A 14,779-nucleotide genomic window follows, 5' to 3' on the forward strand; every position below is an offset into this window, starting at 1 on the left:
GACAAAGCCACCCTTTTGGTTGTGACCCTCAATCTGAGGAGGTACTAAGATGTGCCCGTACTGGTAAATTAGTTCATGAAAACCTCAGCTCCTGGTAGTTGCTGCCAATTTAAATTCTCTCCAACCTGATGGGCTTCAGGAAATGGGCCGCCGCTAGTTTTTCAGAAAAAGAAACATTCTGAAAGACAGATGAAAACAACTTGTGTCAGCTCATCCGGAGAATCATACCTCTGTGGTCTCTGTTCTACTCTCTTTCCAATTAGTAAAGAGGAAGAAAAAAAAAAAACACATTCCATTTTTTAAAAGTATAAATGCCAGTCTAAACAAAAAAGCACATGTATTTTCTGCTTTCTACTTCAAAAAAAAATAAAATAAAGCAAGAGAGATTTAAAGACTCAAGGTGCACAACACAAGACGGCTTCATTAGGCTGGGAGACCCAGACGGAGGCTTCAAAGAAACAATTCCTTTAGGAAAGGGAATTGCGGAAGTGCCACCTGCCCTGTCAGTAGCCAAGCTATAACAAGGCAGGGAAGTTAGCTTCTGGGGGTTCCAGCCCTTTGTTGAATTCTTGGAACGAAAGGTTGAGGGGAACTGGACGGCTCCTGCTGGGGCTTATTAGAGCATTGCAGGGGGTTTCCCTTCACCACTTCTCCGGCTGCCTGAAATCTGTCCACAAATTAATCTCAGTCTGAGAAGCTGGTGAAGGAAGGGACAGAAATGGTTTAGACCGTACATTAGAGAGCTATCTCTGACATTGACTGACATGAGCTGCTGGTGGCCAAAGCTTGGTCTCCACTGGTGGTCAAGCGTGAAAGCCTTCCCAGAGGGTGACTAGCTAATTTCATTCATTCACAGTTGACTACCGTGCACTTATTTTGCATAACAGGCTGGGAGCTCTGAGCAAGTATGGCCCCTACATTAATAGAACTTGGGCTCTAAAGAGGACTGATTCATCTGGTACCTCTCTGGAAGCCAATTTATTCATAAAAATGCATTATAAACAGTTGGAGTTTGTGAGGCGGGGTACTGTGGACACTAACGGTAAAGTCCTTGGCATGGACAGCCTTTAAAGAAGCCCTGGGAAGGCAGAAAATTCATAGCTTTTTTCTTGTGAACATAAAAAAAAAACCCCTAAAAAACAAAAAACAGAGCAACGAATAAATAAGGCTTTGGGGAAAGCGAACCTTCTACAACAAACTAAACACAAACATTAGAAAGTGTCCACTGTGATCACCTCACCACTGGCAACTGCGACACCCCAGCTCTAGGCCTCCTTGGTTTGACGAATCCCATAAAATTTGAGAGAACTATGTCTATTTTAGAGGGCGGGCATTGGTTCATAGCCCTGGAAAGATTCAAACAGTCCAGTCACACATTAAAAGGGTGTGTGTGGTGTGACTCTGGCCCCTTCCATGTGAGAATCAACTTTTAAATTTTTAAAAAAGAATTTTGTCTTTTGAGGACTGTTTGGGTGGTACTATTTCAGTTGTCTGAAAGCAGATGGATTTTTTTGAATCAGGGAACTGTGCCTAGACTGCCTCAGTGAGGGACACAGCTCCGGAGCGGACAGGCGTGGTGGAGAGATGCCCACGGGAGCGAAGGAAGACACTGACTCCACCTCAATGGATACTTGAGAGAAGAGGGAAGAGAGATTCCTCACACCAAGGAGCTGGAAAGAGACGAGGTGGGAGAGAGAGCAGGCAACAGGATCAGGAGCAGGGGTCCCAGGCTAGGAGATCCTCCAGCCTGCCTTCCCGGGAGTCCGGCCGAGAGATGGAGCCTCCGGGAGGGCACCGAGGAGGTTCCCGGAACCCCTAAGGAGCGGGGCTGTCGGGCTGCCCTTGGCTCCAGCCGACGCCGCCCGGCCTCACTCACCAGCTCATGGTCCCAAACCCACGCCTGCTACCGGGGTCCTCGGCAGAAAGTTGGTTCTCGAGGATCACTTCCGGATTCGGTCAGTCTCCAGGAAGTGATGTAGGACCCGCCCCCTCTACCCGGAAGGGGCGGGAAGGAGGCGGGTCTACGCGTTAACCCTTGGTTTGCTTGCTGTTTGAGGAGGAGTTTCCTTTGCAAGATACGGTTGCGCCCTGGATCGGGCTGTGAGGCTGTCTCTATAGAGCCCTTCACCGGCTAGTCACCGCAGTTTCTCTGTCTGATATGGGGTTTCTAACCCAGACACACAAGCAGAAATTGTCGTGGGGAAGGGGCTAGAGGAGACGCGGTGGAAGAGAAGCTTGGGTTTACTCTATACTCTTTTCGTATCTATAAAATATTGCATGTCTCAGCCGGGCGGTGGTGGCGCACGCCTTTAATCCTAGCACTCGGGAGGCAGAGCCAGGCGGATCTCTGTGAGTTCGAGGCCAGCCTGGTCTCCAAAGCGAGTTCCAGGAAAGGCGCAAAGCTACACAGAGAAACCCTGTCTCGAAAAACCAAAAAAAAAAAAAAAAAAAAAAAAAAAAAAATTGCATGTCTCACATGCATCACCTGTAAAAACAAGCAGGTGTCCCTGTGTCCCCTTCCCTTTCCTCCCCTCCCCCCTGCCTTTCAAAGTGGTTCGGGGCTCAAATGGAAGCAGAGTAGGTGCTTTTCATGGTAGAATATTCTGTGCGGCTATTTAAGAGGGAAGAGAGCATCGGTGTGATGACATGTAACTGTAATCACAACACTCTGGAGGTTATAGCAGAGGGGAGTCACAAGTTCGAGGCTAGTCTTGGCTATGTAGCAAATGCAAGGCCCATCTGGACTTCATAATCAGTCCCTGTCTCAAGACAAAACAATACACCAAAACCCACCAAACAAAACAACAACAACAACAAAAGAGGAGGGTATATGAAGAACTCTGCAACAATGTTAGGAAAGACCCCAAGTTCTATTTCTTCATTTAACAAAAATGTGCCAGGTACGGTGCTAACCTGGGGGATACAACCTTGCAAAAGGAGTATTGATCTTGTCCCTATGCCCTGGCAGAGCTACTGTCTTTTGGAGAGAGAAGAAGGAGAGAAGGAGGAGAGGAAGAAGGAGGAGGAGGAGGAAGAGGAAGAGGAAGAAGAAGAAGAAGAAGAAGAAGAAGAAGAACAAGAACAAGAACAAGAACAACAAGAACAAGAACAAGAACAAGATGAAGAAACAAGATGAGCTAGAACAAGGTGCTGGGCAGCCTGTTAGGGGGCCCTGGGCCTTGTTAGTTTAGAAGAACAAGAGCTAGGCAAACAGCTGATTTGTCTTTGGCCTCAGAATTCAGAGCCTCACTGTATCACAAACTGCCTGGAGTTCTGCACTGAACTGGGTTTCTCTGCCCAAGTTCCTGTTTTAGAAGAGAGAAAAGAAAGCAGTGAGAACCATTGCCTAATCCTACCCCTGACCTTCTCTCTAGGGAATTTTCTTTCTTCAAATGGACCTTAATGGTTGTAGGCACAGCCTGGGGAGCAGCTAAGCCCCTGTGACCTAGAGCAGAAGGTATATACAATATGTCTCAAATTCCTAAGGCACAGAGCCTCAGGGTAGGAGGAACAAGGGATGGTTCATAGTTTAGTTTAAAAAGGCTTTCCAGTGGGAGGTGGGTCCCCAAAGACATCACACAGATCAGCTCCATCACCATGCTATTTTTCAGGAAACAAGCAAGCATGAGTGCAGGAGCAGTCTTGAAGAGAAGACCCAGAATCCTTGAATCGCAGCTCAGGCAGAGAGCTTGGACAGGGAGAGTCTTGGTCCTTACTGCTTTTTGTACAGGGGAGATGAATGGAAGGGGGTAGTATGTGTATATGAGTCTCTTGATGTTCCAGCACCTATGGATGGTTCAGCCCCATTTCCTCCCTTCCCCATACTTGACCTCCCTCAGACATTGCCCATAGTGATAAATATTTTCAAAAGTTTTAGACTAGGCTGCTGCTGTACACCGAGGGAAGTCTGTTTAGGGGCTGTGGGTTAGAGTAGCAGACACATTTTGCGGGATAAGAATGGATGAGATGTGGACTAAGAGTCAGAAGAATTCAGGGGCTCTAATTCCCTCTTTGGCAGCATGACCCATTTCACAAAAGTCACATCAGTTCCCTGGTCATTGGGAGGGGTAGATGGATAACACTACTGAAGTCTCCCTCAGTCCATTTCCAAGTTCACTGTTTCGTTGATTCTAGAGCAGTATGGTTCTCAACCTTCCTAATGCTGTGGCTCTTTAATACAGTTCCTCATGTAATGATAATTTTGCTACTGTTATGAATCATAACATAAATATCTGATAGGCAGGGTATACGATCCCTATGAAAGGGTCATTTGAACCCTCCCAAAGAGGTTGTGACCTGCAGATTGAGAACCACTATTTCTAGAGGTTCTTGGGAAATAGGACAGAGGAGACAGGATCCGAATAGAGAGGCAAGCCCAGAGAAATGAGCAGGTCTGAGCAATCATTGACGTCTGAGAATGAAGCTAAATATGAATCTTCTGGGAGAAACAGATTCAGCTCGTGGCCTAACTGGGGCTGTTTGTTTACCGTCCACCTCAGACTTTTAACATAATCAGCAAGACCTTCTCAGTTACTGGGGATAATGCTGGCTTCCAGGGTCTGTCTAGAAAGTGTCTGCAAGTCTCTGAGCTTAACACATGGCCTTCCTTCCTCTCAGTAAGCAGGGCTGAGGGTGGACAGTCAGGCCTCTTCCTGTTCTGCACATCTTGAAGCTTCCCTCTGTGAACTTGCCTGTGAGTGGCACTTGTCCCCAGGTGGCTGTGCACAGGAATGCATGCATATATCTCACTGTTGAGGAAAGGTTGGCCTGCCGGATTAGAACCTATGACTTGCCTTTCTATAACCGAAGGACAGTGCAATACAGGTTGATCCTGCCTCTCCAGAGGAGGGGTGGGAAGGAGCAGAGTGGGTTTATAAGTAAACACTGAGAGTGGAGGCCCTTCAGGTAGAGGTGATGCTCCTGATTGCAAGCCTTGTAAATATCGCTTCTTCTCCAGATGTCAGGTGGCAGAGGTCTATTTCATCAATAAAGCTGTAGAAGAACTGATTTATTATTTCCCCGACCTCTCCCTGGAGTCTTTAACTCAGAATATACAAATGCTTTCTATGGGGCCTTGTCTCAGGACATGTTACATCCTGCTCTGTCCCAGCCTTTCCCATATGAAGTTTATGGCTGGCCAGACTCTCTTACTATGCCAGGCTCAGGGAGGTTCCAGAAGCAGAACAGGACCCAGGCCTGCAGCGCTCTTCCTGCTTGGCACCTGCCTAGAAGGTTACCGCTGAAACAGAGTTCCCTGAGAAGCCAAGAGCGAATGACATGAAATGACAAGCCGGAGTGGCAGAAGAAGAGGATGCCAGAGTAAAAGAGTTTGTGGAGGATGGGAAGCCCACATTGACTACCTAAAGGTCGGAGTGAAGTGTCCTATCTGAAGCTTGGCTAGCAAGCAGTAATCAGGACTAGGAACACCTTCTGGGCCTTGGTTCTGCCTCCAAGTGGGTTGAGAGTTACTTGCTTCTTCCCATGGGCTTCATCTCCCTGGACAGCGCTTCGCTGTCCATTTGTAGAAAGCAACCTATTATCTTGGCAACAGCCAAGGGGATTGGGTCCAATGTGCAGGGTCCAGACTAAATCAAGGTTGGCAGGTGGGTATCATTCCATATGTCAATTTAGACTGCCTATTTTTTCAGCTGTTGAGAATACTATATTGAGGAATCGCCCTTCTACTTGTGAAGACATTCTGTGATTGATTAGTAATGCCTGCTATGAATGAGCAAAGGGGGTAAGATGGTATGTGTGCCATCTTAGTTTGTTATTTTGACAAACAGTTAATAGTCAACATAGGCACGCCATGTACTGTTCTAGGCAACTAACTGGGCAAGTAGCATTTAATCCTTATGACAGCCCTATAAGGGAGGAGGTACTATCACTGTTGCCATAGTTTGTGTGTCATTCATACAGGTGTGAAGCACAGCCATGGAGTGATGAAGGAGGGAGTCCAACCTGGGCAGCCTAGTTCTGCTTCTGCTTTTTTACCACTTGAGTCCATCACCTCTCCTCAATGACTCCCAAAGTTCCAGCCACCTCTGACGGTCTTTAGCTCTGTCGAGGTGCAGTGGGGTCTCAAGCCAGCATGTGGGCCAGAAGGAGCCCCAGCTCTGAAGGGCCAGCACGCGATCAGGCCCTAACAAAGAACAATTTAATATGGATGCTTCCTGCCCTTTGGAAAGCTGGCACCAGCAGATGGCAGCACCTGGCAGGGTGAGAGCAAAGGGCATCTCCTGACTCAGCCTGAAAGACCTTCAGGGGGCCCATAACCCAGATGTCAAGGAAAGTCAGGGCAAACGAGGGTGTGGAGGAAGATTAGCTAAGGGCCCCCGAGGAGGAGGGTCCCAGACCTTAGATCTGCAGAGAGCCACCAGAGCACATGCTTTGGTTCCACCCAACACTAGGAGCCTCTCAGCTTGCATTTCATGGCGCTTGCTGTGAGCTCCCCCCACCCTTTCCTCCACTCTGGAAGAATGACTAACTTTAAGGACTAAAAAAAAAATGTTTTGATTACACTGCCTTTTCACCAACTGGGAGCATTAGTCACCCAGGATTGCTGCAGATAACGGGAAGGCAAGCAGCGTCCCCCTCCTCCCCCTCCTTCTCTCCAATTAGCTCACAGGCCCAGGGAAAAGATGAGTGAGTGAGTGAGAGAGAGAGAGAGAGTATATCAGGATGCAAAACAATCCCCTCTAGACGATGCACTGCCCAGGCATTGGGGTGTGAGGTGCTAGATGAGGGCTGGGGAGACCCCGGAGGTAGGGCCAAACCCAGGGTAGCAGGTGCTCACTGGAGACAACGATCAGAATACATTAAGCCATGGCCAGCAGGCTCTGGGTGGCCTATTTCCCCAGGTAGGTCCTGAGTTCACTGGGAAGGGGAAATGGAGGTAAACCACTAAAGGCATGACTCATGAGTGGGGACCTTAGTGAGAATGCTGTTAAGGCCACACATAGTGAGACTAACAACTGTCCCTGAATGGGGGCCCTGAAGAGTTTGGAATTTGGGATTCACTGTTGGCTAATGCCAGCACCCACATCCTCTTCTCTGTATCAGCGTCCTCCCTTCTCTGTTCCCAAGGAGTGGTATCCGCTGTGTTGGGTTGCTCTTACCTGATTTTTTTTTTCTACCCCAACCTTGGTGCTACGAAGCTAGAGGGCTAGGGCATTCTCCTACTCTGGCCTATTGGTCCAGGGGAGCATCTTAGGCTTTGCTGGGAGGGCCTTTCGTCAGGGATGGGCTGACTCTGAGGACCCCGGCCTCTTGGCATAGATTTGTAGCCCATTCTTCCTATTCTGAAGAGAAGCTGTTCTGAGTGGCCTTTTGCACAGTAGAGCTGTGGATACTCGTGTGAAGAATTTCAAGTACTGGCACTGCACATCGTTTTAAATGCTAAGCATACTGAGAAAGGTTGAAACAGGACCTCGGTTCAATTCCTCTTAGGAGCAGGGTTTCGGCTCCGCCTCACTGCTAATACGGATTGGGTTTTGCATATTTCACATCCACAGGTGTTAGGTGCTCACTTTTTGGAGTGAATAGGGTTGAGAGAGGTAGAAGCAGGTTTTTCTAGAGCAGTGGTTCTCAACCTTCCTAACGCTGCAAACTTTTAATACAGCTCCTCATGTGTGGTGACCCCCAACCATAAAATTATTTCATTGCTACTTCGTAACTGTAATTTTACTATTGTTACGAGTCCCAATGTAAGTATCTGCTGTGCGACTCCCATGAAAGGGTCATTCGACCCACAAAGGGGTCCTGACCCACAGGTTGAGATCTGCTGTCCTGGAGGGAAGAGGCCTGTAAACTGTCACTCAACTCCAGGGCCACAGTTGCCAGACAGTGTCTAGGAGTCTCTCTTGGTTTTGCTTTTCTGAGTATCTTTCAACTGGTTTAAGAGGAGATTCTGAGCCAGGCGGTGGTGGCGCATGCCTTTAATCCCAGCACTCGGGAGGCAGAGGCAGGTGGATCTTTGTGAGTTCGAGGCCAGCCTGGTCTACAGAGCGAGATCCAGGAAAGGGCGCAAAGCTACACAGAGAAACCCTGTCTCAAAAAACCAAAATAAAAAATAAAAAAAGAGGAGCTTCTGCTGTGCCTTCTGTAGTTCCAATAACCATCAAGTTCCACTGTTGAGTCTTGGTAGCACCAGGTAAAGACTGCACTTGGCATGTATTGGATAATGTACCCTGCACAGCAGTTCAGCAATGCACTTCCTCTATGTTCTACTCCGTAGATGGAGAAACTGAGGTTGAACTAGTTACCTCAAGGTTATAGACTTGACCGTGAGAAGGACATGCATTTAAACCTAGGCTGTCTAAATTGCCTTTTGATTGAAAAAAAAAAAAAAAAAAAAAAGATAGTAAGTAGTGTTTATGGAAGATTCACTCGCAAACACCATCTCACTAAGCCTCACTGGCATCCTGAGAAGGCAGGCTGACGGTCAGGGTAGAGATCTTCTTGCTTGGTGGCTGTACCTCCTATTGGTCAGATTGTGGATGAGGGCCCCCCTCCTCCCATTATCAGAGGACAGCTCATGGTTTGGGCTGATCGTGGTCAAATGAATTAATTCTGAGACTTGTACCTGACTGGGGCGCCATTCCCCCTTAAATGAAAGCCATTGGATGTCCCAGGGGAGCACAGCTCCCAGAAGCATGTGAGTTTCCTAGGGAATCCTTGCAGATCCCCTGAGTGGCAAGCTGACCAGGGTGAGGGGCAGGACTGCCCTAACCTGACCTTGCTCCAGGCCTGGCTGCCCCCTGTCTGCCTGCCATTACTGTGGACGAGACAGCCCCCAGACACTGGCAGGGCAGGTGGCAATTATCCCTGGGCACTGATTACACCACAAGGGCAGCAGTGCCTCAAATAGCCCAGCAACCCAGCCCGGTGCTGGGAGCGGGGGAGGAGAAGGGTCCTACAGGAAAGGAAGGGGCAGGACTAGAGGGCATGGGGTGTAGATGTGTCGGGAAGGGCTGTGGAGGTGGGGGAGTACTTCATCTCCAGGCCCCTGTCTTTTGGTGGTCTAGAACTATCAAAGAAAGCGATGAGCTATCAATGAAACAGGCTGGTCCTGTGCAACTGGACAAGGCACATGCCAGTCAGTCTGGTCAAGGTGAGAAGTGGTGCCTTGGCTAAGGGACGCACGGAAAAGGGCTCACTCCTGGAGATCAGTAGCCAGTGGCATCACCGAGTCAGACCAGCTGTTACCTGTCTTGCTGGCCCACGGCACTGATCAGGAAGGGGTCCCCATGGAAGATATGCAGCATGGAGGAAGAGAATCAAAGCTAGGGTGAGGAGGGTGCTGAGGTGAGGACTCCCAGTCCTCCACCTTGGGAGGGTCAGGCTGAGACACTCCAGTCCCCAACAAATCCTCTTTTAGCCTCAGCCACCCACGGTCTTGTGTGGGACTGCAACTGCCATGGTCCAGGGCACCTTTCTCAGGGTTCCTTTCAGCCAGAGGCAAAGCCACGAAGCTACAGGCATCAGGGGCACCGGGGGAAGGGGCGGTTGGATGGAGCATCTTGTAGGACTGTGCTTAGCGCAGGGAGGCCTGGCGTGTCACCCCTCCATTTTTGTTTGTCCTGCCTTCTGAAAAAACGTGCTTGCTCCCTGTCCTAATACCTCAGTTTCTCTAAGCTGTCAGAGAGGCCTGGGATTCTGCCAGGTTGGCACCTCCACGTCGAGGGCAGGGGAGGTGGGGGAGCCCTGTGAAGTTCAGTAGAATGGCCCTGAAGGTAATCGGGTGAGGCTAGAGGAATTCCTTTGGGGACCTGCCCTGCAGCTGCCTTCTTTTCAGACCTGCTTCTTGGGGAGCATCATGGATGGCTAGCAAAGCGGTGGAAGGGGTTACTGGGGAAGACAAAAATGAAAAAGAGAAGCCCCTTCATAACATGCCCCCCATTTCTCCCTGTGTAAGCATAAATTCCCATGCATCAACCCCTCCCATTTGAGGAGTCCGCATCTGTGGCAGTTCCCCTGTCTGTATTCCAAGGGAGGGCCTCAACTGTTGGACCCTATGACCTCAAACTAACGGCAGGCAAGCAGGCCAAAGGGCTGTCCCTATACTTGACAAGTTGGAGACCAGGCAGGACTGACTCTGGTTCCCCAAACGTCATTGAGAGGGTAGCAGAGGCCCACGGTGATTGGCATCTGTATTCTTTCTCTTCCACTCCAGGGACTCTGCCCAACAGGTATACCTCCTCAAGTGCCACCTGTAAGCTTTGGAGACCAAGGCCAAAGCAGGAGGCTGTCAGTGGCTCCCCACCACCTCTCCTAGCAGCCCTGCTAATCCAAATAAGATAGGAAAAAGGCAGTGGGAGGAAATGATAGTTTCATGGTTATTTTCAGAAAGGAAAGAAAAAAAATGCAAACAGGAGCACACCCTGCATTTTGGTACAAAATCTAGGAGTCGCATGGAAAAGAACCCACAGTTCTTCCTTCTTCTTGTCCCTCTCACCAGATGCTGGGGAGAGGTGGCTGGGTTGTGGGGGCTTTAGACTGCTCCCCTCCCCCCATTCAAGGAAAGCGAGGTGAGGGGCTGCGGTAGACAGGTGTGGGAAAAGCCAGAGAAGAACTTATCTATAAGGGGTGTCAGAGAAAGAGGCATTTTTGTTTTGTGGGCCTCCAGGGGCCCCCCCTTTTGGGGGGTGGAGGAAGCCAATGCAGGTTCTGGAGCTGAAGCCTGTAAGAGCACAGTGGCAGGGGTGGGATTGGTGGGTTGGGAGGGTGTGTCTTAGAGGCACAGTGCAGAGAGAGAGCAGAGAGGGGGAGGAAGAGCAGGAGCTGCTGAGTGCATGTGTGTGCAGGGCGTGAGCAAAGAGTGGGGTTGCATAGGCTGAGATGAACACACCAGGGATTGCGGGGAGCCTCGCCATCTCCAGAGTGCTGTGTGAACAGGCAGCAAAGCCCAGTGTCTTGTCCCCAGAGGAGACTTGGGCTTCCCTCTCTCTAATCTGTGCGTTTCACTAGGCAGGACAGGGCTGGGTCCAGAAGGAAGCAGGGCCCTGGATTTGTGGGAACTTTGCTTGAAGGCCTGTTTGGTTGGGTGTCACACTTGCTGAGATTCCTACAGGGACCCGGAGAATAGGATGTGAATGGGAAGGAATGACTTGCAGCACGGATAATAAAGAGACATTGAAGCCAGGCAGTGATAGCGCATGCCTTTAATCCAGCACTGGGAAGGCAGAAGCAGGCAGATCTTTGAGTTCAAGGCCAGCCTGGTCTACAGAGTGAGTTCCAGGGCAGCTTGGGCTATACAGAGAAACCGTGTCTCAAACAAAACAAAACTGCAAAACAACAACAACAACAACAAGACCAACAAAACCAAAACACAAACAAAAAGATGCATTCTTTTTGTTCACGGATAAAATGTTCATGAAAGTATTGTAAGAGCAAGGGGGAAGGGTGTACAAGCTGAGATTAGCACACATATAAGAGTGGTAAGAATTGGGGGCTGGAGAGATGGCTCAGCGGTTAAGAGCACTGGCTGTTCTTCCAGAGGTCCTGAGTTCAATTCCCAGCAACCATGTGGTGGCTCACAACCATTCGTAATAAGATCTGGTGCCCTCTTCTGGCCTGCAAGCATACATGTAGGCAGAACACTGTATACATAATAAATAAATCTTAAAAAAAAAAAAAAAGAGTGGCAAGAAGATCCTGGGAACTCAGCTGACCCAGTGTCCTGCCCTGAGGCAGAAGTACAATTATCCCCATTTCATAGATGTGTCATCCGAGGCTGAGGTTTATGGATAGGTCCAAGTTTCCATGACTTACCTCAGAGAGGGGTGGATGAGGAGATAGTGAACAAATTCAGGTGTGGGGCTCAATGGTCTGAATGGGAAAGGGGCTGTTCCAGGGAAAAACCGAATGAGGTTGACTGTCAGGAAGACTGGTCCGGGGAGGCTCCCAGGCTTGGAAGCTGGAGACGTCAAAGGTTGAAAGCCTGCTGAACCAGCCCAACCCTAGAACCTGGGAGGGCTGACAGAGATAATGACTCAACCTGTCCGACACTGGCTTGACCTAGGGAGGTTGGGTAACCCAGCAGACGCCACAGCAGAGTAAGGATGGAATAAATGGCTGATCTTGGAGATAAGGGCATGAGGGTGTGCCAGCAGGGAGGGATCACTAGCTCCTGGCAGCTGCCTTTGGGAGGAGCACAATTGGACTTGGGGGATGAGAAGCATCGAGGTTCCCAGACCTTCACGAGAGGCAGACTCTCTGATGGTTGCTTTGGGGTTAACAACTAAATCAGAGCCCTCTCGACAGCGGGAGTGAAAGATGGCCCTGAGATAGTGGTTCTGAGCCTTCCAGGTCCCTCTGCTCCCTCATCAGGGTAGAAGTTCCCACTTGGGACCTCTGGTCAGGCATGTGAGGCTGGTCTTAACAGGGCACACCATTGAATGTTTCTAGCCTCGGTTTGAATGGGACCTTCAATTAGAGACTATATTCCATGTCAGTTTCTATATATTTTCAAGAAAATAGAAGAGAAAATGGGGTTATAAACTTTCTAAGAAGCAAGCACAGACCAGAACATTGCCTTAGGCCAAAAGGATCCAGAGTCAGGTAGCCAGGCCCCAGGACTCAGAGCCCCAGGAAGCCGAGGGAGTCCCTGAACCATCCACAGAGGACAGAGAGTGATGCTTCTGAGCAGCAGGAAGAGGGATGCTTGAGTTCGGGCCTTGTCTGATATTTCTGAGCCTGAGCTTAGCTCTAGATGAGAGAAAGGAAGGTGGGTCTTGTGTATGGTCTGACAGTCCTGGGGCTTCTGCAGATGATACTCAACGGGTAAATTGCTATGGTAGCTTTTCTGATGGGGACTTCAAGACCCAGAGAAGGACTGTGACTCTGCAAATGTCATACATCTTTGTCCCAGTGTCTGAGCCAGGAGGAGAAACCAGGTTTCCCAACTCCTCAGGCAGTGGAGCACAGAGGCACAGACCTGTTACATGAGACACCTTCTTATTGGTTGGAAATTTCGGTGCCCTAAAACCCAGAAGATGCATTTCCACAGAGAAGCAGGATTGTTCCCAGGTTTGTCACCTCTGAGCCATCTGGAGCCTATGTGGCTTGTCTACCTGACCTGCTTAAAGTTAGACCTGACTTCTAGAACATTCACTCAACAGCAAGAGGAGTGTCCCTACTTGACTCTCACAATGGTCTTCGGGCTTCTGGACCAGGATAACTCTTTCCATAATCTTACATGACAGCAGATCCTCTCTATCAACAACTAGGGTTATAGATGGGGATCCGGCTAAGCCACTGGAGAGAACAGGTACCAAAGGGACAGCTTTGTCTTTTGGTAGGGAGGCCTGACCTTAACACCACCAGCAGCAGAGGAAGAGCAAGTGGCTGGGCTGGGAAAGGGGAAGGTAGCAGTTTGTCCTTTCCCTGAATGGTAGAAGAGTTCCCTTCCTTGGGTCCGACATGGAGGAGGCGTCCACATCCCAGAGAGATGTTCTGCTTGTCCCAAGCAAATTTGAAGGTGGTGTCTCCTTCCTCAGCCCTCTCCTAACTCCAGGAAAGTCTTCCCTGTAGCCAGAAGAAGCAACCAGGATGTAGCATGGGGACATGTCATCTGGGTTAGACAACTTCCATGAAGCCAGTTGTTTACGCTCCAGAGAAGCCAAGCTGTGTGTTGTCCTGGGGCCCAGATCCCCTGTTTTTTTTTTCTCTTTCTCCTTTGGGAAAAGGACAAAAAGAGCAAGTAACCCACTGTCCACCAAGGGAGGATCCTGGTAGGTCCTCACCACCTGGAGTGCAGTAGGGATATTTCAAGTGGTATCCTCAGCTCAGCACATGGCATGTAGGACATGCTCAGCATGATATGCTTTAGTACTATGGGAGACCTAGATGAGGACTTTCTAAGATCTTCTACAAACGCCTTTCCCCTTCCCAACTTCCTGACTGCTTGCTTTCCTACCTCCCATCAGACTCTGATTTTGGTGTCTCCCCAGGGCAGAACCACCAGTCCCAATGTGTTGAAATCATCTGCTTCTCTCTCTCTGCCTCCTCTCTGTCCCCAGAAGATCCTGGAAGGCCGAGAAAATGTCTTGCTTATCTTTGTAGTGTGGGTGCCTTCTTCTCCCAGTGCTGTGAACTCTATGGTTTAATAAATTTTTATAAATGAAGAGATGAATGAATGAAATGTGAAGAAGTTCTGGATGGCACCACACGGCCTGGGAAAGATGGGGACTTGGGAAGAGATGTGAAATAAAAGACCCTAACTGTTATAAAAGCTGGAGAAATGAATCCACAAGACTGAGGTTTGCAAGAATCCAGGAACATGGCAAGGAGTACAACATGGTAGATCAAGTTCTTTCAGGGATGTTCCATTTTGAATGTTCAGGGCTGAGGGTAGACACAGGAATGTGCCCATCTTGGCAAAACCTGGTCATCTGCCAGTTTGGGGCCAAGGCAGGAAACATGGCTACTCTAGGCAAAGCAGGGAGTTGGCTTTGCAGGAACCATTTATGACTGAGGAGGCCAAAGTACATTCCTTCCCCTAGGCTGGGCAGTAGGAAGAAGGGTTACCCATCCCACTAGGAACTTGTACGCTGGTGAATGTCGACAGGAGTGTGGGATGCTCCAGGATGGGGTTCTCAAGGGAGGCCATTCTGGTTCTCCTTAGCTAAGCTGGAGTGGCTGAACCACCAGGGACCTCTCAGACATGAAAACTAAGGCTAGGGTCAGCAAATCCAAATGCAGACTAGACAGAGGGATGGGGCTCTGGAGGTGGAAATGGGGAGAACCTGGGGAAAAGAATAAGGTCACTGCCTTTTGG

General features: G+C 49.4%; 1 protein-coding gene across 2 annotated transcripts in view; it reads right to left on the reverse strand.

Moving 5' to 3' along the window:
- Bin3 (bridging integrator 3) overlaps positions 1 to 14,779 on the reverse strand; it is a 64,073-nt gene that overhangs the window by 38,543 nt on the left and 10,751 nt on the right. The window contains exon 1 of one of the 2 annotated variants that reach the window (XM_052732845.1): positions 1,877 to 1,970. The exons of the other annotated variant lie outside the window; for it this stretch is intronic. Coding sequence (XP_052588805.1) covers positions 1,877 to 1,884 — 8 coding nt within the window. The 5' untranslated portion in view covers positions 1,885 to 1,970. Of the gene's footprint in view, positions 1 to 1,876; positions 1,971 to 14,779 lie in introns of those variants that run through there. 2 annotated transcript variants of the gene reach the window in all.

The sequence above is a fragment of the Peromyscus californicus genome, unplaced genomic scaffold, assembly GCF_007827085.1.
Source record: "Peromyscus californicus insignis strain IS unplaced genomic scaffold, ASM782708v3 Scaffold_12__1_contigs__length_115047231, whole genome shotgun sequence".
In the NCBI taxonomy this organism is placed as follows: Eukaryota; Metazoa; Chordata; class Mammalia; order Rodentia; family Cricetidae; genus Peromyscus; species Peromyscus californicus.